The following is a 23,370-nucleotide window of genomic DNA, read 5'->3' on the forward strand; positions in this document are numbered from 1 at the left end:
TGAATATATTGAATGAAAGTCTGAATATATTGAATGAAACTTGAATAAATGGAATGATGTCTGAATATATTGAATGAAACTTGAATATATTGAATGAAAGTCTGAATATATTGAATGAAAGTCTGAATATATTGAATGAAAGCTGTGGTCACGGAAGCGCCATCTAGTGTTTTCGTTACGTAAAGCGCATAATGTCGCTACAAGAAGCGGCACTATGAGTCAATCTGCAGTTCATCTTCACTGTTTCATCGTGGAAGACCAAATGCAGCGAACCTCTCAGGTCAGAAAGTTCCTGCATGCAAGCTAACATTACGCAGAACATGCACAGGCACCCTCCACAACAACAGGCGCCGTCTAGAATCTGAGATGTGGATGTGGAAGGCATGTTCTGCTTATTGTTAGCTTGATACGCAGGAGCTGTCTGACCTGAGAGATTCACTGAATAAAACTCTTCATCAGTAGTATGATTAGGAACACTGCTGCTAGCATTATGTTGGCCAGTTCATGCATTTGCCAGGGTGTTAATTAGCTACTCATTATTTAGGATTTCTGCCACTAAATTCCCTGCAGATTGACTCATAGTGTCATTTCTTGTAGCGACATAATGTGCTTTACGTAACGAAAACACTAGATGGCGCAAGAGCTTCCGTGACGTCAGTTTTCATTCAATATATTCAGACTTTCATTCAATATATTCAGACTTTCATTCAATATATTCAAGTTTCGTTCCATATATTCAGACTTTCATTCAATATATTCAGACTTTCATTCAATATATTCAAGTTTCGTTCCATATATTCAGACTTTAATTCAATATATTCAGACATCATTCAATATATTCAAGTTTCATTCAATATATTCAGACTTTCATTCAATATATTCAAGTTTCGTTCCATATATTCAGACTTTCATTCAATATATTCAAGTTTCGTTCCATATATTCAGACTTTCATTCAATATATTCAAGTTTCGTTCCATATATTCAGACTTTAATTCAATATATTCAGACATCATTCAATATATTCAAGTTTCATTCAATATATTCAGACTTTCATTCAATATATTCAGACTCTTATTTTTATATATATATAATAATTTCCTAAATGGCATTCCATAATATATATATATATATATATATATATATATATATACACACCTTATATATATATATATATATACACACACCTTTATATATATATATACACACCTTATATATATATATATATATATATATATATATATATATATATATATATATATATATATATATATATATAAAATCACAGCTCACCCCTACGGGCGGTCTATTTTCCCCCTTCAAGCTCGCATCCTCTACCAGAGGCCTGTGAACTTGAGGGTCCTGCGCAGTATCTTAGTATTGCGCTCTTCTGGACAGAGATCTCGGAAGTTGTTCTGCTGGAGCCACCCTCTCAGTTTTGGGGTCACTGCCCCGAGTGTTCCGATTACCACGGGGACCACTGTTACCTTCATCTTCCACATCCTTTCCAGCTCTTCTCTGAGCCCTTGGTATTTGTCGAGCTTCTCATGTTCCTTCTTCTTGATGTTCCCATCACTTGGTATTGCAACGTCTATCACCCTGACTTTCCTCCTTTGTTTGTCCACCACTACAATGTCCGGTTGTTTAGCCACCACAAGTTTGTCTGTCTGTATCTGGAAGTCCCACAGGATCATAGCTCTTTTGTTCTCAACCACCCTTGGGGGCGTGTCCCATTTTGACTGGACTTCCAGGTCATACTCAGCACAGATGTTCCTGTATACCAGTGGTCGGCAACCTTTAATACGGAAAGAGCCATCTGAACCCGGTTTCCACAGAAAAGAAAACACTGAGAGCTGCAAATACTACCAGAAGCCGGTAGTGGCTACTGCGAGTAAGGTACAACACAAATGCTACAATTTGGAACACTGAGCTACGATTTGTTTTGATGTCAGTCTGAATGTTGGGTGTCTAAGAGTCCATGGGTCCCACCCCTTTCACTGGTATTACATGTGTAGTAGCATTCCAATAGTTCCCGGTTCTCATCTTGTGTCCATTTATGCCACATCCTTGTTCCAGTACCCATTTATTGTCAGTATGCCCGGGTTCCGCAACACCTGACACAGACCTTGTCAATCATTTGAGCCAGTAAGGCTTCAATCATGTATCTGTTGCTCATACAGTAGTTTGAGGTAGGCTTGGCTTGCATGGGGTCTCTAATAAAATGTGAAATAAAGGCTAATCATCTTTTTTCCCCAAATGTTGGCATTAATCTAGACCACTTCATTTTTAGCAGATCCACATTAAATATATTCTTTGTATTCATGAGACTATGTTAGGACTAATATTTGAAATATTACATATTTGAAATATGTAGTACTTTTTATGCAGAATATCTCACTTTTTCCAACTTTTCTTTGTAGTATCATTTGTTAATACAGTTTCATATTCCAAAAGAAACACTCAGAAGCCAGAGGTCATCAAACTATACTGTGTTCAGAGACAACAGTCCATACAGGAGACTGAGTATGGATAGAGAGAGCTGATACAGTCCTCAAAGAACTGGACAAGTACAAAGTGGCAGGAAGTGCATTTGAATCTTTTTTCTTTGGTAACCAATCAAATGCATTCGACAGGGTGACATAAAAGGTCCAAGTCATAATACCTCCTACACTCACTGAAATACCTACAAGGTCCTAAAAAAGAGACATTGTCAGGATGATCGTGTTATGGGTTACACTGTTTATTCTTCATCAAGGATGTAAGTGTTTTCTTATTCTGTGCAAGTTTCTCCACACATGTATGTTGTTTGCATCGTGGTTTTCCTGCATCATTGTGACTTAATGTTTTAACTTTTATGTGATTCTTTCAAATAGATACACTTATTCCAGTAACTACAGTTCAACTTGGTGAACCTGTAACCTTCACATGTGTCCTGCCAAAGAGTGACTTAAGCCGTAGAGTCCACTGGTACAAGCAAAGTGCCGGAGACACTCTAAAATTCATTTGGGCACTGAAGGAACCTGCAACACCTGAGCTTGCACCCGAGTTTTCTGACCCCAGATGGAAGGTTAATTACAATAAAAATGTTACTAACCTGACCATTTTGAGGACAAACCAAGAGGACGAGGGAATCTATCACTGTGGAATCACACAATGGCTCACAAATACTAACTGGACCGGGACATATCTGTTAGTAAAAGGTACTTTTTGAAGAATTTCCTGATGATATTCTTCAAAACATAAGCTACTGCAGATTTAAGTGAAATATGTTCTTAATTGTGCGACTCATTATTTTTCTAAGGATTTTAAATTATACTTTGCAGTGTATTAACACAGTTTCATACTATACAGGAAACACCCAGAGGACAAACTATACTGTTGTTCAGGAGAAGACAGTCCCTCCTGCAGGCTCAGTGACTCTTCAGTGCTCAGTCCTCTCTGACTCTGATAACAGAACATGTCCAGGCGGGCTCAGAGTGTTCTGGTTCAGGGAAGAATCACATACATCTCATCCTGGCATCATTTATACTGATAGAAACAGACATCATGAATGCAAAAAAAGATCTGGGACTGAGCAGAGTTGTGTTTATCATTTCTCTAAGAGCATCAGCTCCTCTGATGAAGGGACTTACTACTGTGCTGTGGCCACATGTGGACAGATAATGTTTGGAAATGGAACTAAACTTGACATTAAAGGTATCTGTTTCACTAATCTACTTTTTAGAAAGTCAGTAAAATTAAGTGTTAGATTGTGTAGCCACAGTAACTGATTTTTATATCATGTTCATAATGATTTCATGGAAGATGACATTAAACAAAATGTAATTTTACTCATGCTTAACTTTTTGTGGTTATTTATTTATTTTGTTTTTTTATTTAATATTGTTCCAGGGAGCAGCGCGTGGTCACAGACAGCCAGTACAGTTATTTTTGTGCTATGCCCTGTCCTGATTCTGATTGTTCTTACTGTTCTCATTTACATGATCAAGAAAACCAACAGTTGCAAAGGTAATTGAAGCTATTCGTCTATTTGTTTTAATGTTTTAAATTATACTTTTATATTAATTATTATCTATATATCCTATATTCAAGCTGCTGTCCTGGAGAAAAACTTTAGTGATCTGCAAAGACAACAGGTAAGGTAGCTAATGGTTGGATACATTGTGTGTGTGTGTGTGTGTGTGTGTGTGTGTGTGTGTGTGTGTGTGTGTGTGTGTGTGTGTGTGTGGGTGTGTGTGTGTCTTCTGGTTTTTAAAGTTTTGATGTTCATAATATTTTCTGACTATTTTCCCAGAATAAGGACACATGGATGTTTTCTGCTGTTGTCTTTACTATGATGAAAGCTGACAAAGACAAAATAAAAGATATGAAAGCAGTGAAGAGGCAGCAGATCTACACAGTTGTCAGGGCTTTTGGACTTGATTAAGTCTATTTACCACCCTGACCATCCCTTGGTATGAAATAACATTGTGGATGTTTGCTTAGAGCTAATGCGCTTTTATGTTTTGTTGTTTGATACCTATTAATAACAGCATGTTTAATCACTGAATGCAGTTAAGTTTGAATGCATCTGAATAATAAAAATATTATTAATAATAATAATTAATAATTATTAATGCTATTTAATAATTGTTGTGTAGCAATATGTATCAAAACAAAGATATGTGCAACAATGGGCTGTTAAAAGTAAGTTTATTGCATCATCTTGCATGAATATTGACTATATTGCTGCAATCCTATTGAAATAACATGTCTCAAGAATTCATTATTGTTATTGTGTATGCTTTTTAACATGACTTTTCTCAAACTATATCAATAAATAAAACTCTTTATACTGTCCTGGTATAAAGTTCTAAGCAGCATAACGCCATGAATATCTAATTTCAAACAAGATGCAATATCAGACAGATAGATAACCTAAATAAATACAAAAGGCTGTTTTTAAATAAGGATTTTATTTTTTTCTTTGTCTAGGCCACTCCAAAACCTTTATTTGTTTTTGTTTTTTTTCTGTTTTTTTGTTTGTTTGTTTTTTTTGAGCAATTCAGAGGCGAACTTCCTGTTCTGTTTTGGATCACTGTCCTGCTGCATAAACCAAGCATGCTTGACCTTCAGTGTACAAATTGATGGGTGGACATTCTCCTCCAAGATTTTTTGGTTGAGAGCATACAGTAATTCGTGTTTCCATCAGTTATGACAAATTTTGCAGGTCCTGAAGCAGCAAAGCAGCCCCAGACCATCACACTACCACCACGATGTTTGACTGTTTGTACTTTTCATGAAATGCTGTGTTAGTTTTATACCAGATTTAACAGGACTCAAACCTTCCAAAAAATCCAAAAAGTTCAGATTTTGGCAAATGTGTGATGAGCCTTTGTGTTACTTTTGGTCACCAGTAGTTTTTGCCTTTGAACTCTCCCTTGGATGCCATCGAGGCAAGCCAGACCTGTGGTTCTGGAGATGTTGCTCTGAGATCTTTTATGACCTCCTGGCTCTCACTGTGGCTCACTGGAGTCCCAGTGCCTTCAAAATGGCTTTGTAACTCTTTCCAGACTGATATTGACATTGTTTCTTGAGTTTCTTTAGATTATGACAGGATGTGTTGTTTTTTTAAGATATTTTAGCATATTTCACTTTGTCAGACAGGTTCTATTTAAATATTTAAATTCAACAGGTCTGGCAGTAATCAGGCCCAGGTGGGCAATTACTTTTTCACATAGAGCCAGATAGATTTAGAGTTTAGGTTAAAAACTAAAATCAAAGATTAAGAGGTGTGATAGAATATTTTTGTTCATATAATGTTGCAAGCATGCGAGATGAGTTTATGAGTTAAATACAAATGTAAAAGTATACTTGTCTGCACTTTAGCTCCTTGACCAAACAGGATCTCTCCACATGTGGCCACAGCACAATAGTACCAGCATCAAAGGAGTTCTGCATAGTTTTTGACAGACTGTAGGCACATCTTCTCTTCAGAGTTCATCTGCTGTTTTTGTCAGTGTACATAATGTTTGGATCATATGTGATCTGTGAATTAAAAAGAAATAATAATAACCAGTTTGGGCAGCACAGTGGTGCAGTGGTTAGCACTGCTGAATCACAGCTACAATGACATCTAGAAGGTATGAGTTTGATTCCACCTTGGCCTGGGCCTTTCTGTGTGCAGTTTGCATGTTCTCCAAGTGTCTGCGTGGGTTTTCCCCAAGTATTCCAATTTCCTCCCACAGTCCAAAGACATGCACTTGCTGGGGTTAGGTTAATTGTTCACGCTAAATTGCCCATAGGTGTGAATGGTTCTCTGTCTCTCTGTGTTGGCCCTGCAACAGGCTGGCAACCTGTACAGGGTGTTACCTGCCTCTCACCCTATGACAGCTGGGATAGGCTCCCGAGACCCTGAACAGGATAAGCAGAAGAGGATGGATGTATGGAAGGACTAACTGTAAAACCTTATGGGGGGTCATATTGTCTAAGAGACTGTTTATGCACATGTAAGTATTTAAACAGCTTCTCAAAGACTTTACAGACAGTAAAGTAACACTGTCACCAAGATCAAAGAGATCAGCTGAAGAACCTCTGCAGTTTGTATCAGGGCTGAAGAGGAAACAAAAATGACAGACTTAAAAAAAAAGGACAAAAGTCAATGTAATTACCATTACAAGAGTCAATATACAGTCATTGTACAGATGTATTTCTGTGTTTTTTCAAAACAAACTACAAACAATCATATTTGTCTCATTAGCAAAGAATTGCACATATATGGTGTACAAAGAAGAAATTGTATGAGCTTTGTGGCTCAGCACTCTCCTCTCACCCAAACCAAAGGTTTCATCACAAGTTTCTAAAGCAGACATTACTGGTTGGCTGAAATGTAGAAAATGACTTTCTTACTATTTAGCAAACACGTTGTATCAGTTCATCTGATAAAATATGTATTTCCTAGTAGCTTTTAGCATTATATTTAGTGTTATTTCTTTTTTAAATAAGTATTTAGTATTAGTGTGTTAGGAGTTAGCAGCACAAGCTCTAGGGACACATCTGATCAGTGTTTTGTTTTTGTTTTTTTTAGCAATCACAGGAAACAATTTAAATTGGTTTATGTTGAAGTTTGTTCAACATAAATCAAGCTCAAGCCAATGTACTGCAGCTTGTGATGTGTGTGATGCTGAGGTAAGCTCAATCATATACTGTAAGTAAAAGATGGACTTTTACATAAAGCATATGACACCACCCATTGGTTTGTGAAAGTATTTTGGTGTTTGGAAACTGAATGTGATGAGTGAGGGGGGGTGGATCTGACTGAGAAACCAATATGCTAATGACCTGTCAGTCACAACGTAGTCTTTGTACAACTGAAACTCTCTTTTGCTATTACAAGTGTCGACCCCTGCTGATCATTAGAAAGAATTCAAATTTAAGACACTTTTGTACTGGCTTCACTTTTCAGACCCAGAAATGAAATCAGTCTGAATTCTTGCAAGATGATTTATAGGAGTGACATATAGACCAACACATTTTGTTTCAAAGACTATTTACAAGAATTAAGAGTTCCAAATTAACATTTAGAGGAACAAAGAGGACTTCTCTAACAATGTAACAACACTGTTTACCTGTGGGTTTTAAGGGCCAGCTGTAGGTGACAAAAATACAGACAGTCAAGAAATGTGGAAACGCACAATCAAAAGGTACCTATGATATTTTAGCAGGAAACACAGATGTTAATGTTAAGAACAGAAAATGAGCTTTAGGGGGTCTGAATATCTTCTTTTCAGCTTTTCAGCTGTGGTTTCAGTGAGAGTCCTCCTACATGTCTAGAACAACAAACAAAAGCGATATGAAGCAGCTAAACTGGAAGACGAAGGTTGTGGTGGGCCTTTTCTCCGCCCTTTGACCAACCACAGAAGCTGTTGACTCAGAACAGTCCTCACAGTGAGCTTTCATCAGCTAGAAAGTGAGTGAAGTGCTAGAAGATACTTTTTTTTCTTTTCTTTTCTTTTTCCTCCCATGTAAAGGAACAAATGTATCTATCTTCCACAATCTTGTAGTATTTTTTTTTTACTATTTTACCATTAATGTTGACAGGGTGAATGCCCATTCATTGAGATTGGCAAACTTTCTGTATAATTAAAAACACTGCTCTTATTCAAAATAAATAAAGACCAGAGCACATTATAACCTCCTCTTATTACTTTGTAACTACCAAAGAAAAACACTAAACTGCAGTAAAGTGTGCTTAAAACCACTCACAGCATGACTGAACACGTCTGAGTGAGTGCCCCTTTCTCACGAGCTCTTTAACAGCTCCTCTTAGCTATTCTGAAAATACATTTTAGTCATAGTAATAGTATTATTCCAGTTTCCTAAAATAGGTAAAACACTGGTGCAAGATCAACTACTTGAGATTAAAACACAGTGAGAAGAAGAAAACCCCTTTGTATTCATCCACTTGTTTGAAAGCTCAACCACAGCAATGACTAAGTTTCCATGTGTCAACTGTTTATCTCTATGTTTCAGGTGCAAGTAGTGTTGTGTGCACAAAGAAACCTGATTACCAAAAAGGACATGTAAAAAACAGCTAAATATAATTGGTGTTGTCTTTTAAATTATATTTTATTTTATATTATTTTTTCTTTAGCTTTCTTGTTTGTTGGCAAAAGTGAACACGGGCTGGAGAAAGCGTACTCTGACTGGTCCCATCTTTACTTTGAGGAAGTATTTGAACTCTCACCTGGAATCTTAATTCATGAAACTGGGTCCTTATTCTGTCTCTCACCAGCCATTACAGATTCTTAAGATTTCTTTTCTAAGATTGTCTTGGAATTTTTACTCAAATCTTTTTTCTGTCTGTAGAAAAAAAAAGGTGTTGCATCCAAGTCTCAGCTCTTTCATTTACTTTGCTGTGTTTCCTAGTTTGATATGAGACGTCGCTGTCACATTTGTACGTGTGTCTCACGTGAGTCAGAGACGTCTCGTCTCCGACAGCTCGATGCACTTCAGGGGTGAGAATGGTGTTCTGAAGCGAGTGTAAAGGATGCATGGTGTGACCACAACCACCTCCTCAACTCTGTATGCTGCTGCTTGTGTTTCTTCCCGCTTGAGTGACTGACAAATATGCTGTATCTGTCCTCGAGGCTGCAGAGTCAAATCAGGCTGTCAGAGAAGGTGGAGTCCACTAAGTGGTGCAGAGGGTGGTCATAATACTCGATCAAGATTGTTTAACTTAACAATTTGGTTTGGGTGCAGGATTGCATACATGTCTGATACAACCTCCCACAACTGTAAATGCCATTTTATATTGTTAAAACAATTAATCTCTTTGTTACTCTCCAGTAAAGTCTGCTTGAACCAGTCACAGCACGAATCTCTTTGTTGAAAATGTTTAAAAATATTTGTTCAGATGACTAAAGCTTTGTTTCTTTCTGGTCTCACAGCACTTTCTAATGGCCCTCTACTTTCTCTCATGAGAGCTTGACATGCAGCAGCTACTCTGACAGACAAAGGCTGTGGTGGGCCTTTGTCCAACCACTTAAAACATTTACTTACAAGAGACCTCACTGTGAGCTTGAACAGGATATGAAGCTGTATACGGCTTCAGGAGATAAGTTTTAGCTGAGCGATTATTTTAGTTTTTCTTTAATTGAAATATTTTGTTAATTTGGACAAGCTGTTTGCACATCAATGTGCTAAGTGAGGTGTGTAGGAACACACTTTACCAACACAAAACCTGCAGTCAATAATCTGGCAAACATATTAAGACCTCACCACTGAGAGTGTGTGTGTGTGTGTGTGTGTGTGTGTGTGTGTGTGTGGGGGGGGGGGGGGTCTGGGGGCACCTCCTCTTTTCTACCAGCAGCATGAAAAACAGGATATAAATGGCTGCACTTTCCTCTTGCATAGCTTTGCTCTTTTTGTAAGCTGCTGTGTTTAACATATTACTCATAACAATTATATAGTGTCAATCCACTTGCCTTTGTCACACAGATTAAAGACCAGCTTCCTGAGACTGTCAAGAGACAGGAAGAAAAGCCCCTTTGTTTTCACACCTTTTTGCTGAAAGCCCAACCACTGACATGCTGAAGTTTCCAAGCATCAGTTGTTTGTGATGACTGTCAATTTGTTTCTATCTGAAAAGGCAGATTATGCTAACAAAGACAATTTTTGTGTGTGTGGGGGGGATTAAAAAGATATCCGGTGTTGTTCTTTGAAATCCTATTTCCCACTTACTTCTTCCACATCTATAATTCAGCTGACTCCATGTACAGAAGGGGGACACAGCACTGTGTCAGGGAATCGCTCTGATTTACAGCACGACTCCAGTTTGTTTGTTTGTTTTCTCTCTTTTGGGCAGTAAGCAGTGAGGAGGCAGACTGGAAGTGTAGGCTTTGAGGGGGGCTGTGAAGCTTTCTAGCTTTGGCTGAACTTGTACCAGTGATGTTGTGGTTTTGTGCTAATGTGTTAAAAACAACTTCATGGTCAGGCCATCATCCTTTGGCTTGTGGTCTAGAATATGTTGACCCCAGTAAGGCCGCAAAGAAAAATATTCCACTCTGATAATCTTTGCTACAGTTGTTTATACAGTAAGTTTTTTGTGGCAGTGTGTTTGGCATAGTTGTGCCTGAAACCTGCACCAGTAAGTTTGGTAATTATTTGATGCAAATGTTGTGTTTTTTTGTCTCCGCTGCTTTCATTTCACTGACAACAATATTAGTAGCATGATGGTGATTACAGAGGGTTCCAGTGTCTTCCAACTTGTTGTTTTGGTTTGACATAAGAACTGTTTCAGTAAATATTCTCTAATCAGTTATTTACAGAGGCAGCAGGAAAAAAAACCCAAAAAAAACCAAGGGTCAACAGGTCAGTAACTCAAATTAGCTAAAGTCTAGCAGACAGTGGCCTAATCAGCTCCTAGCCTTCCCTACCTTCCCTAATAACTTTCTTAGCTACATATAACTTGGAAAGATACATAATTTGAAGTGTTAATAAAATTTAAACCCATGAGTTTGAAAACATAAAGTAAAACCCTGTATAGTTGTGCTGAAGAGGAAATCGAGGTAGAGACCAAAACCATATTTTATACCAAGCTAACTTAACTTCTCTGTTTGGTACAAACATCGGTCATATATTATTGTAAATCTACAGTTCTTGATGGGCCATATGTAGACTGAAAAACATATTTTTTATCTGTTTAAATCAACACTTTTTTCCATGAAATTTTCCCTTAGTTTGGGGATTTTCAGGAATCTGGAGCAGTCTAATAGAGATCCACTGCGGTACAGAGTGTTAAGCGTTATCTGTCTATAAAATATGTTCTCATCCCAGAGCATCAAACTGACAGTTTAATGTGTCCATTGGTGATGATGTGTTGATGCCCTGGCAGATGGTGTGCCCTTAGACAGGGGCAGCTCCTGCCTTCAATTGTTTGTACTGTGCATGGATACATTCAAGACCACAGTTTCCAATAATTATATTAGCCAGTACACAACATGACCCGTAACATGAAATAAATGCATCTTTTTAACTCAAGTACTTTAGCTGACACATTGACTGACTTTTCAAAATAATACTTTATATACTCTACAGCTTTTCAGTGTTTAACTTAAAGCAAGAAGAATAACCACCACACAATATGGTGAGACAATAGCAAAAGCTAGCTTACACAGAAATGGGATTTGACCTGAAATTATCCAACAAGTAGATGAATCAGTTTACTGTAAACTGCTGAGTTCTTAATATACACCAACTCATCTGAATGATGACACTGAGCATGTGTGTGTCTATTAAATCCAATCATCTGACAACTCTTGGAAGTCTTACGGTCCAACTTTTGAAGTGTTAAAGTTATAGATTATTTGCCACAGCCAAAATCAATGTCTACTCTTAAAAATGGTATTTGAACCAGACAGCTCTGATTAGGTTTAGTTCCACATCCTGTATTTCACAAAACAGCACCCTAATCTATTTTAAATTCTATGAAAAATCTGAGAAGAACAGCAGAAAATAGAATATAAAACATATAGACTACAAAACAGGATAACCTATGTTAAAATAACTAAAATATGAATAGAATAATCAAGTATTAAATTCATGATAACTGAGGGATAATTTCAAGTTGAATTCTTTTTAAGCTTTTGGGGTTAAATGTTTATTATGCCTCAGTAATATCCACAGTAGCAGTAATACAAAATTTGTTTCACCTTTATCATATTGTCTCTTAAAATTCCATAATTGTATTGCATTTCTTTTGGAAATATATGTGGAGCTCCTACAAAATTCTATATTAATTTCAAGGTATTATAAGGTTATAAAACTCTGTTTTGCAGATTTTTTTCCCAGCTGACACAGTCTAAACTAATCTGTCACTTTTTTCTTTCTGTAAGTTTCAGTTTGAGAAACCGAGATTCAAATATAGATGACGCAGCCTATAATGGGAGATGTTTCATGTGCTTAGGCTGGAAACATGTTTGACATCGTTTCCACTCCTGTAATGCAGTGAAACAACATAACAAGAAGCCAATCAGACTGCTCTGAAATAGTTTCCTTCCACTCGATATGATCATATTTAGATGAATAATTTTAATAAGTTTTCATTCCAGCAGTACTGAGTGGAAACACCAGAAATGAGGATTATATTTTTTTTACCGCTGGTGCTCAGCGTTGCTTGTAAGTATATGTAGAGGTCAGATTTCCTGCAGATATATATTTGAAGTGTATATGATTCTGTTTCTTGTTCATCTGTGACTGGGTGGATTGTTTTTTCCAGGTTGCTCAGATGAACAGATCTTTGAGACAAAGACTGTTCGTGTTGGGGAGAATATAAACCTGACATGCACCCGCAAGAAAGTGGGAACCTTGTTTTGGATCAAGCTGGTTTCTGGAAACTTTCCTAAAATCTTAGGGAGATCATTTAGCTCTCAGAGTGATGATCAGCGTATTCGAACTGGAACAGAGCCTGGAACATTTGTTCTGCATATTACAAAAGCACAACAAAGTGACGCAGGAGTTTACATCTGCATGAAAACACCAAATCGTGAATTAACATTTTTGAACGGACTCTACCTGAAAGTTGAAGGTAAGTACACAAAAAAGCTGAAGATTTCTTTTTTGGGGGATATTCTTCCAACGTTTCTTTATTTATATAGATTTAGTGCGCATAGAATTTACACGTAAGTATATAAGTACAATTTTTACATTGTTTTGTTTCTATTTCTCGGCACCAGAACCAGCTTTTAGTGCAGCTCATCCATCTGATCCTGTCCATCTGGAACACAAAGTGACCCTACAGTGTTCAGTCCTCCATGACTTTCAGAATAAAACATGTCCCACAGATGACAGGGTGTTCTGTTTGAGTACCAAATCAAATAAATCTCACCTTAAATATAATGATGGAGATGATTATGAAAATAACTCAGAGGAACTCTCAACAAAGAAATGTGTCTACAGTTACTTCAGAAACTTCAGCACCTCTGACTTTCAGAGGTATTACTGTATCGTGGCCACATGTGTGGAGTCTGAAGACAAAGCAAAAGGCAATACTGAAGGTAACTGCATCACATTTTCATATTAGAATTAGAACATGTTTGCATTTGATTATATTTATTTTCTTTTTTAGTCTAATATTCTGAAATGTTGAATCAAATCAAACAAAAACAAAAAATAATTTTCATTTTTTACTCCTATTCATTTCATGTTAGCACTCAACACGAGCGTTTCAAAAAAGGAGACTATATTTCTTTATCTGTTAAGTGCTGCTTTGGCTATAAGTTTGATTGCTGTAGCCTCTCTAATCTATTCAATCAACAAACTAAAGAAGAAATCATATGTGGACTGTAATGGTAAGTCGCTCACACTGTACATCCATCTGTCAAACCATACGTGGCAAAAGTAAACTCATTTTAGTGCTGTGTTGTTTTTACAGCTGCAATTGCTCTGCAAGCTGATATCATTTCAAGTGGTGATCAGAGAAATCAACTGGTAATTATAAAGAAAAAATATGGCTGTAATCTATGTGCATGCTTCAGTGTCAGCCTGTGTAATATTAACATTTGCTGGTTCCTCAGACAGATGAGGACACGTTGGTTTATTCTACACCGACTTTTAAAAAAGTGCGTAACTCAGGGACAAGAGGTACAAAACCCATCGAGGAGGAGAGCATCTACACTGGTGTCAAGGCTCCTGCGCTGGATTAACATCTATTATCGTCATGGATGCAAATGTATTTTTTCTCTTTTTGTTATAAATGTACTTTATTGTTTGGATACTTTTGACATTAATTATTTTCTTTATGTGTAAAGTTTTAAAAAGAAAATTGTTATTAAGCATTTGCAGAGACGTAAACAGTACGAGTCCCATCTAAAGGTGAATAAGACAAAGCTAAAGGCTTATAGTGATTTGTATGTGAGGCTGGACACTAAGGGAGGAGATAAAGACTGTACTGATTGGCTAAACAGAGATATTTAGGTGGAAATGATCTGCAGAAGGTTGGAGTGAATGAGGCTAAAGATGGAAATGTAAATGAGTGCAGAGTGTATTGAGAACATGGAAGGAGTCCTCTGAGGACCTCATGAAACTGAAAGTGAAAGTGAGAGAGAAAGAGGGGCGGATGGAAGACAGTTAGTGAATCAGGAAATTTAGTGGATTAGTAAGGAGGAAGTGAGGGCAGCTATGAAGAAGGTGAAGAGCAGTGCTAATTTTGACAGCAAATTTTGATTTAGTTTTAGTCATAGTCAACTGACGAAGATGTAATTTAGTTTTAATCAGAATTTAGTCATCTGAATAGTTTTAGTTTTAGTCTAGTTTTAGTCGAAATTATCATAAGAATATAGTCGACTAACTCTACAGTTGATTTAGTCGACTAAAATATAAAGGGTGTAAAATGTAAATGTTTTTTTTCAGTTCCCTTGAATTAGTCATTATACACACTGACACAAAATTAAACATTTACTAAAAGTTATGGAATATTATTAATAATATTAACATTAGCGTTTCACCTGCTTCCCACACACCTGCTCATTAACACACCTTACTGAGATAATACGAGGGTTTTACAGCAGGACACGCTCTGAAAGGTACAGGGCAGTGTTCAGGACTAAGATTAGGAAAGGCTAATCCACCGCGGTGTGGAGATTTTCTCTAAACACAAATGCTACACTGGGAAAAACACTTTACCCTGCATGATATTAAAATGCTTACCTTTGCATGGAGATCTGGGTGACTGGTTTGCAGATGTTTAAGATTTGTCGTGTTTTTACCCGAGATAGTCGCCCCACATGGTTTACACATCGTTTTGTTTGTCACAACGTCAAAGGACAAATGTGTCCATACATCGGCTCTTCTCTTTCTCCCTGCTGACATTGGTTACATAACTTAGTTCTATCGGAAGTAAAATCACAGGCTAGTTTGGTCTTCCCGGGTTTAGAGCAAATTTGTGCAACTGTGCGTTTGATTGGATGTTTTCCTAACTTGTCCCGCCCTGTCACAAAATTAAATAACTTCTGATTGGATGTCATCCCCGCCAAGCATATTCGTCTCGATTTCATTCCTTGACAAAAGTGCCAATTAATTTCGTTATCGTTTTTATCTTTTTATGTAGCTTTTATTTAGTTATAGTCTCGTTTTTGGCATAAAAAAAGGGCTTGTTGACAAAAACTATGACGAAAATATTTCATCAACGAAATTAACACTGGTGAAGAGTAGATGGAAGTAAAGTGTCTAGGAGAGAAGGCAGTGGATTTTTAACTGGATGGTTTAAGAAGTCACTAAGAAGAAGACAGGAGGCTGAAGCAGGGGGCAAAGTTGAAGAGGTAAAGATTTTTGCTTGGAGTGATCAGAACAGACAGGATTAGAAATTATTATATGGGAGGGACCGCTCAGGTTGAGCAGTTTGGACACAAAATTAGAGAAGCTAGTCTAAGATGGTTCAGACATGTGCGGAGGTGGAGAACAACAAAGTAACAAAAAATAACACAAAAGCTATAATTAAGTTATGAACCATTTAATTACATTTCTTTTAATATTCAGTGTGGTTATTTTTTATTTATCTTTTATGTCTTTGTTTCTATAAGCTTTGTATTTTGAAATCATCTCAGTCACATTGTATGTTGCTTTGAACTGAATAAAAAGTTACTGACTTAAATTTTGTTAAATGTGTTATTTGTAAAAAAGTATGAAATTAAATTGTATTCCTGAAGGTTTTGGCTTCAGTCAGGAAGCTCAGATTAAAGCTAAAACGGGACTGTATAGATCAGATCAGTATATGGGTGCAACAGGGGTTCAGTTTGTAGTAAAAAGGTTTCTTGTTTGAACCCAGACCAAAAAAATATGCATTTTTAATTTATGATTTATTATTCTAAGTTGTCATGCCATATACTAGCCACAATAATGGACGTCTCATGCAGTGGTGTGTACATTGTGTAGTATACCCATATAAAAGAGGACAAAACATACTAGAACAGAAGTGTGGTATTTAGAGTGAAACAATGTGAAGCTAGCTGAATAGACAACAGTTTACTCAATAGTGAGTAAGTATATGGATACATGGACATGTTTTCTTTCATTGTGCTGTACAGAAAAACCAAAGGGGGAAAAAAAAACCTGTACTGAAAGTTCAGATTACACTTGGTCAGTGTCTGAATGCTGAACTGCAATGTTTGAAATACAGGAGGGTGGGATGTATTGCTTTGTGAATGTATTGCTTCATATACCGTACAGCTTGAAGCTGTACAGCATTACTTGTTAGATTACTTAAGTTTAAACTGTATCAGCAGAACAAATATAACAGGTTAGAAGGAACTGAAACTATGTGACTGGTTGAAAGAGTAAAAAAATTTTGGCCCTGCAAAACAAATTTTTTTACTCTAACTCAAGAATTCATACACTAATTATAAAATTATGAGATAAAATGATGACACAATGACATCTCCAAGGTTAAAGGTCAGTTTTATTGTGACACATTTTGTTTATGATTATTCAACAGCACAACTCAAAAGAAGAAATTGATTATGTCATGTTTCATCTTTCATCAGATTTGTGAAAACTGACTCAAATCTGGGGTGACTGTACTCTATCGATTTTAGAATAGAATTCTATTGAGGTATAGACGGTGTAACTTCTTTATTAATTTCCTTCTTTACTATATTATAAATATATTTCTTGACAGAAATATGTGTAAATATGTGAAACACTACACTGCAGATATGTTAGTACATGGTACCTAATTGGTAGCTAATTGGTATCCTGCTTTATTTTACTCTAGATAGAACCATTATTTACTAAATTAACATCCCTAGTCTTTAGACTGAGACAGCTTCTTTTGGCTGCTCCCTTATTTTGAACGAGGTTGTGAAAGTGGCTGGATCTGCATGTTTCATTTGACCACTAGCCCTTTTTGATGTAACCTATCAATTTATCCAGGATTGGGAGTACACCAGGAGTGCACGAGCGTGTGACCCCCTGAGACTGGATTTGTGTCATCTCGCACCAATGATTAGAAATAATGCAGGTATCTCATCTTTTTGTGATTTGTAAAAACCACAAATGCATTACATTTATTGTAAACTGCAGATTTCACACTTTCACAGTGAATTACAAGCAGAAAAAAAAAACATCACAGGATAGCTCTTGTTTGAATTAACTCACTGACTAGCTGTGGGGCTAAAAAACTATATTCCCTCAGATGTGTTGGCTCTCACTGCGGTATTGTATCACTTCCTGTTCCTGTTTCGGAGCACAGTGTTTTGCTGTCTGTTAGAATGACAGCCTCAACACTGCATTTAATCTATTGTTAGATTCAATTGGCTTCTCTCAAAATGTAAAGGAGCCCACCCACCGCTTTAATCATACTCTGGATCTTGTCCTAACATATGGCATAGAAACTGAAGACTTAACAGTATTCCCTGAAAGCCCCCTCCTGTCTGATCATTTCTTAGTAACATTTACATTTACTTTAATGGATTACACAGCAGTGGGGAATAAGTTTTATTACAGTAGAAGTCTTTCTGAAAGTGCTGTAACTAAGTTTAAGGATCTAATTCCTTCATTGTTATGCTCTTCAGTGCCATGTGCCAACACAGTGCAGAGCAGCTACCTAAACTCTGCTCCCAGTGAGGTCGATTATCTCGTCAATAGTTTTACATCCTCACTGCGTATAACTTTGGATACTGTGGCTCCTCTGAAAAGGAAAGCTTCAAATCAGAAGTCAGAATCAGAATCAGAATCAGAATCTTTATTGTCATTGTACACAGAAGTTGCACAACGAAATTTAAAATGCATTCCTTTCTAGGTGCCTCAGACAATAAATAATAAAATAATAAAAATATGAGTGATAAAAATGATTACTAAAATACAGTGCACAATAGTAAATTAAGATGAATCTAGCCCCAATACACACACCAACGCACGCACACAGTCAGCACTACCACCCCACATCACTGTCCAAACCACACAGAGTTCAGTTCAATGATAGCCCTGACTCCGTGGTATGACTCCGTGGTATAATTCACAAATGCACAGCTTAAAGCAGATAACCCGAAAGCTGGAGAGGGAATGGCGTCTCACTAAATTAGAAGATGCTCATTTAGCCTGGAAAAAGAGTTTGTTGCTCTATAAAAAAGCCCTCCGTAAAGCTAGGACATCTTACTATTCATCATTAATTGAAGAAAATAAGAACAACCCCAGGTTTCTTTTCAGCACTGTAGCCAGGCTGACAAAGAGTCAGAGCTCTGTAGAGCCGAGTATTCCTTTCACATTAACTAGTAGTGACTTCATGGATTTCTTTACAAATAAAATTTTAGACATTCGAGAAAAAATTATTCATAACCATCTCAAAGATTATTCTTCATGTTCGGCTGCTTTCAGCACTGCTGGTATTTGTTTAGACTCTTTGGCTCCAGTTTCAGAGTTAACTTCAATAGTTACTTCCTCCAAACCAGCAACGTTTGTTAGATCCCATTCCTACTGTACTAGACTGTTCAAAGAAGTCTTTCCAATTATTGATGCTTCAATCTTAAAAATGATCAATCAGTCTTTATTAGTTGGCTATGTACCACAGACCTTCAAGGTGGCTGTAATTAAACCTCTACTTAAAAAGCCATCACTTGACCCAGCTGTCTTAGCTAATTATAGGCCAATCTCCAACCTTCCTTTTCTCTCAAAGATTCTTGAAAGAGTAGTTGTATAACAGCTAACTGATCATCTGCAGAGGAACGGTTTATTTGAAGAGTTTCAGTCAGGTTTCAGAATTCATCACAGTACAGAAACAGCATTAGTGAAGGTTACAAATGATCTTCTTAGAGCCTCTGACAGTGGACTCATCTCTGTTCTTGCCCTGTTGGACCTCAGTGCAGCTTTTGATACTGTTGACCATAACATTTTATTACAGAGATTAGAGCTTGCTATAGGTATTAAAGATACTGCACTGCAGTGGTTTGAATAAAAAAAAAAAAGCCAAAACGGACTACAGGAGGAGAATAGAGTCCCATCTGTCCAGCAATAACACACGGGAGGTGTGGCAGGGCATTCAGAACATCACAAACTTCAGAGGCTGTGATGTGACTGCAGGAGACCTGAATGTGTCACTAGCAGAGGAACTTAACTGTTTCTTTGCTCGCTTTGAGATGCCTCAGGACCACCCATCTGCTCCAGTCCTGCCCCCCCACCAGGCTGCACCCCACTCACCGTCCAGGAGCATGAGGTACGGCACGCGCTCCTGGCAGTGAACCCCAGGAAGGCTACCGGACCAGACGGAGTACCTGGCAAGGTGATCAGAGCGTGTGCCCACCAGCTCACCCTGATTCTCACCAGGATTTTCAACCTCTCCCTGGCCCAAGCAGTCATCCCCCCCTGCCTAAAAACAGCCACAATCATCCCCGTCCCCAAAAGGTCATCTGTCACCAGCCTAAATGATTACCGCCCTGTGGCCCTCACACCGGTAATCATGAAGTGCTTTGAGAGGCTGGTTCTCCAGCACATCAAAGACCACCTGCCCCCCACTTTCGACACCCATCAGTTTGCATATCGTGCAAACAGATCCACAGAGGACGCCATCGCTGTAGCTCTCCACTCTGTGTTGAGCCACTTGAAGCAGCAGAGCTACGCTCGCATGCTCTTTGTGGATTACAGCTCAGCGTTCAACACAATCATCCCGGACATTCTCACCACCAAACTGCACACCCTGGGCCTCCCCCCTCTCACATGTTCCTGGATCAAGGACTTCTTAACCAACCGGCCCCAGACTGTGAGACTTGGCCCCCATCTCTCCTCCACCCGCACATTGAGCACTGGCTCCCCACAGGGCTGTGTGCTGAGCCCCCTCCTGTACTGCCTCTACACCCATGACTGCAGCCCGGCCCACAATAACAACCTCATTGTCAAATTTGCTGACGACACCACAGTGGTCGGACTCATCTCGAAGGGAGATGAGACAGCTTACAGAGAGGAGGTCTTGAAGTTGACAGCCTGGTGTTCAGAGAACAACCTGGTACTGAACACCATGAAAACCAAAGAGATCATCATCGACTTCAGGAAGCACAGGACTGACCCAGCTCCCCTCTACATCAACGGCGAGCGTGTGGAGAGGGTCCACACCTTCAGGTTTCTCGGTGTCCTCATCTCTGCTGATCTCTCTTGGTCAGATAACATCACAGCTGTTATCAAGAAGGCTCAGCAGCGACTTCACTTCCTGAGGGTCCTCAGGAAGAACAACTTGGACTCAAACCTGCTGCTGACCTTCTACCGCTCATCCATTGAGAGCCTGCTGACTTACTGTATCACAGTATGGTACGGCAGCTGCACTGAGGCAGACAGGGTCAGGCTTCAGAGGGTAGTCAAGACAGCACAAAGAATCGTTGGCTGCCCTCTCCCCTCCCTGATGGACATCTACACCTCCCGCTGCATCAGCAGAGCCAGGAACATCATCAAGGACAGCTCACACCCTGGCTTTGACCTGTTTGACCTGCTGCCCTCTGGCAGGCGCTACAGGTGCATCAAAGCCAGAACAAACAGACTCAAGAACAGTTTCTTCGCCAGAGCAATCACCACCCTGAACTCACACACTCACCCACTGTAACTGTGCAATATTATATTATTCATACCGAACAATATCTGACATTCCTATATTGTGTAATATCCAGTATTCATTCACTAGTGCAATATTCATTCACCAAGTGCAATATTCATCATCTTCATTATTATATGTATACACATATTTACTTTTCTTACAATGTACAGATGCACCAATGTATGTATATATTTTTATACATTCTATTTTTTGTATATTTTACACATTGTTTATTTCTGTATATCTCTTGATTATATTGATCATACTAGATTATAATATTTTTATAATATTTTTATTTTAGAGAGTTTGATTTTCTGTTACATGGCACTGAACAGGAGTGGCCCTCCAATCTCATTGTACATCCTGTATAATGACAATAAAGGCATTCTATTCTTCTATTCTATTCTATTCTATATTTATCTCATAGACTCCAATTTGTTCATGTACTGTAAATGGGGAGTCTTCTTCACACACTAAGGTTAATTATGGAGTTCCACAGGGTTCTGTGCTAGGACCAATTTTATTTACATTATACATGCTTCCCTTAGGCAGTATTATTAGAAAGCACTGCATCAATTTTCATTGTTATGCAGATGATACTCAGCTTTACCTATCAATGAAGCCAGATGACACACATCAATTAGTTAAACTGCAGGAATGTCTTAAAGATATTAAGGCCTGGATGACCTCTAATTTCCTGCTTCTAAATTCAGATAAAACTGAAATTCTTGTTCTCGGCCCCACAAATCTTAGAAACATGGTGTCTAACCAGATACTTACTCTGGATGGCATTACTTTGGCCTCCAGTAACACTGTGAGAAATCTTGGAGTCATTTTTGACCAGGATTTGTCCTTCAATGCACATATTAAACAAATATGTAGGACCGCTTTTTTGCATTTGCGCAATATTTCTAAAATTAGAAACATCCTTTCTCAGAGTGATGCTGAAAAGCTAATTCATGCATTTATTACTTCTAGGCTGGATTATTGTAATTCATTATTATCAGGCTGTCCTAAAAGCTTCCTGAAAAGCCTTCAGCTGATCCAAAATGCTGCAGCTAGAGTACTGACAGGGACTAGAAAGAGAGAGCATATTTCTCCCATATTGGCTTCTCTTCATTGGCTCCCTGTTAAATCTAGAATAGAATTTAAAATTCTTCTCCTCACATACAAGGTCTTGAATAATCAGGCACCATCTTATCTCAAAGACCTCATAGTCCCATATCACCCCAACAGAGCACTTTGCTCTCAGACTGCTGGCTTACTTGTGGTTCCTAGGATACTTAAGAGTAGAATGGGAGGCAGATCCTTCAGCTTTCAGGCGCCTCTTCTGTGGAACCAGCTTCCAGCTTGGATTCGGGAGACAGACACCCTCTGTATTTTTAAGATTAGGCTTAAAACTTTTCTTTATGATAAAGCTTATAGTTAGGGCTGGATCAGGTGACCCTGAACCATCCCTTAGTTATGCTGCTATAGGCCTAGTCTGCTGGGGGGTTCACATAATGCACTGTTTCTCATTCACCTTATTTACTTTGTTTATACTCCACTCTGCATTTAATCATTAATTGATATTAATCTCTGGCTCTCTTCCACAGCATGTCTTTCTCTCCCCTCAGCCCAACCGGTCGCGGCAGATGACTGCCTCTCCCTGAGCCTGGTTCTGCTGGAGGTTTCTTCCTGTTAAAAGGGAGTTTTTCCTTCCCACTGTCGCCAAGTGCTTGCTCATAGGGGGTCGTTTTGACTGTTGGGTTTTCTCTGTATTATTGTAGGGTCTTTACCCACAATACAAAGCGCCTTGAGGCGACAGTTTGTTGTGATTTGGCGCTATATAAATAAAAATTGAATTGAATTGAATTGAATTGAAATTGAATTGAAGATAATGGCACTAGATGCCATTTGTGTATGCTTGTGTCTTAATTTTTAGAGTAGGCAGAGCACCTAAACCCAGGTAATCCCAGAAAACAAAACTTTCTAAGATGTGTATATTGTTGTAAAACAGCCTATTTGAACTGAAGTCATGACCTAACCTAGTTTTACTAACTAAATTTAACCAGGCAGGAAATGAAAGCTAATGTAATCAGTAACTGAAACCAAAGGTTAAGCATATTTTCAAATAGGAATTAAACCTCAACTTGTTTACTTCATCAGTGAAATCATGAGTGAATGGATAAGGAAGAGGTGACTGGATGAAAGCAATGTGGCAGGAAGTGCCCTTGAATCTATTTTCTGTGACAACCAATCAGATTCATTTGACAGTGTGACATAAAAGGGCCATGTTGTAATACCTCCTACACTGACTGAAAAACATACAAGGTCCCTAAAA

At 38.1% G+C, this 23,370-nt stretch overlaps 1 protein-coding gene across 1 annotated transcript; it reads left to right on the forward strand.

Annotated features, from left to right (window-relative positions):
• Positions 1-2,698: 2,698 nt before the first annotated feature.
• LOC115787485 (immunoglobulin superfamily member 2-like) lies at positions 2,699-4,424 on the forward strand. The gene is made up of 6 exons (XM_030740218.1): positions 2,699-2,756; positions 2,872-3,198; positions 3,350-3,694; positions 3,890-4,006; positions 4,091-4,134; positions 4,293-4,424. Exons 1-6 carry the CDS (start codon positions 2,714-2,716, stop codon positions 4,422-4,424), a joined length of 1,008 nt encoding a protein of 335 aa, XP_030596078.1. The 5' UTR covers positions 2,699-2,713.
• Positions 4,425-23,370: the final 18,946 nt, after the last annotated feature.

This window comes from Archocentrus centrarchus, chromosome 10, assembly GCF_007364275.1.
Source record: "Archocentrus centrarchus isolate MPI-CPG fArcCen1 chromosome 10, fArcCen1, whole genome shotgun sequence".
NCBI classification, from domain to species: Eukaryota; Metazoa; Chordata; class Actinopteri; order Cichliformes; family Cichlidae; genus Archocentrus; species Archocentrus centrarchus.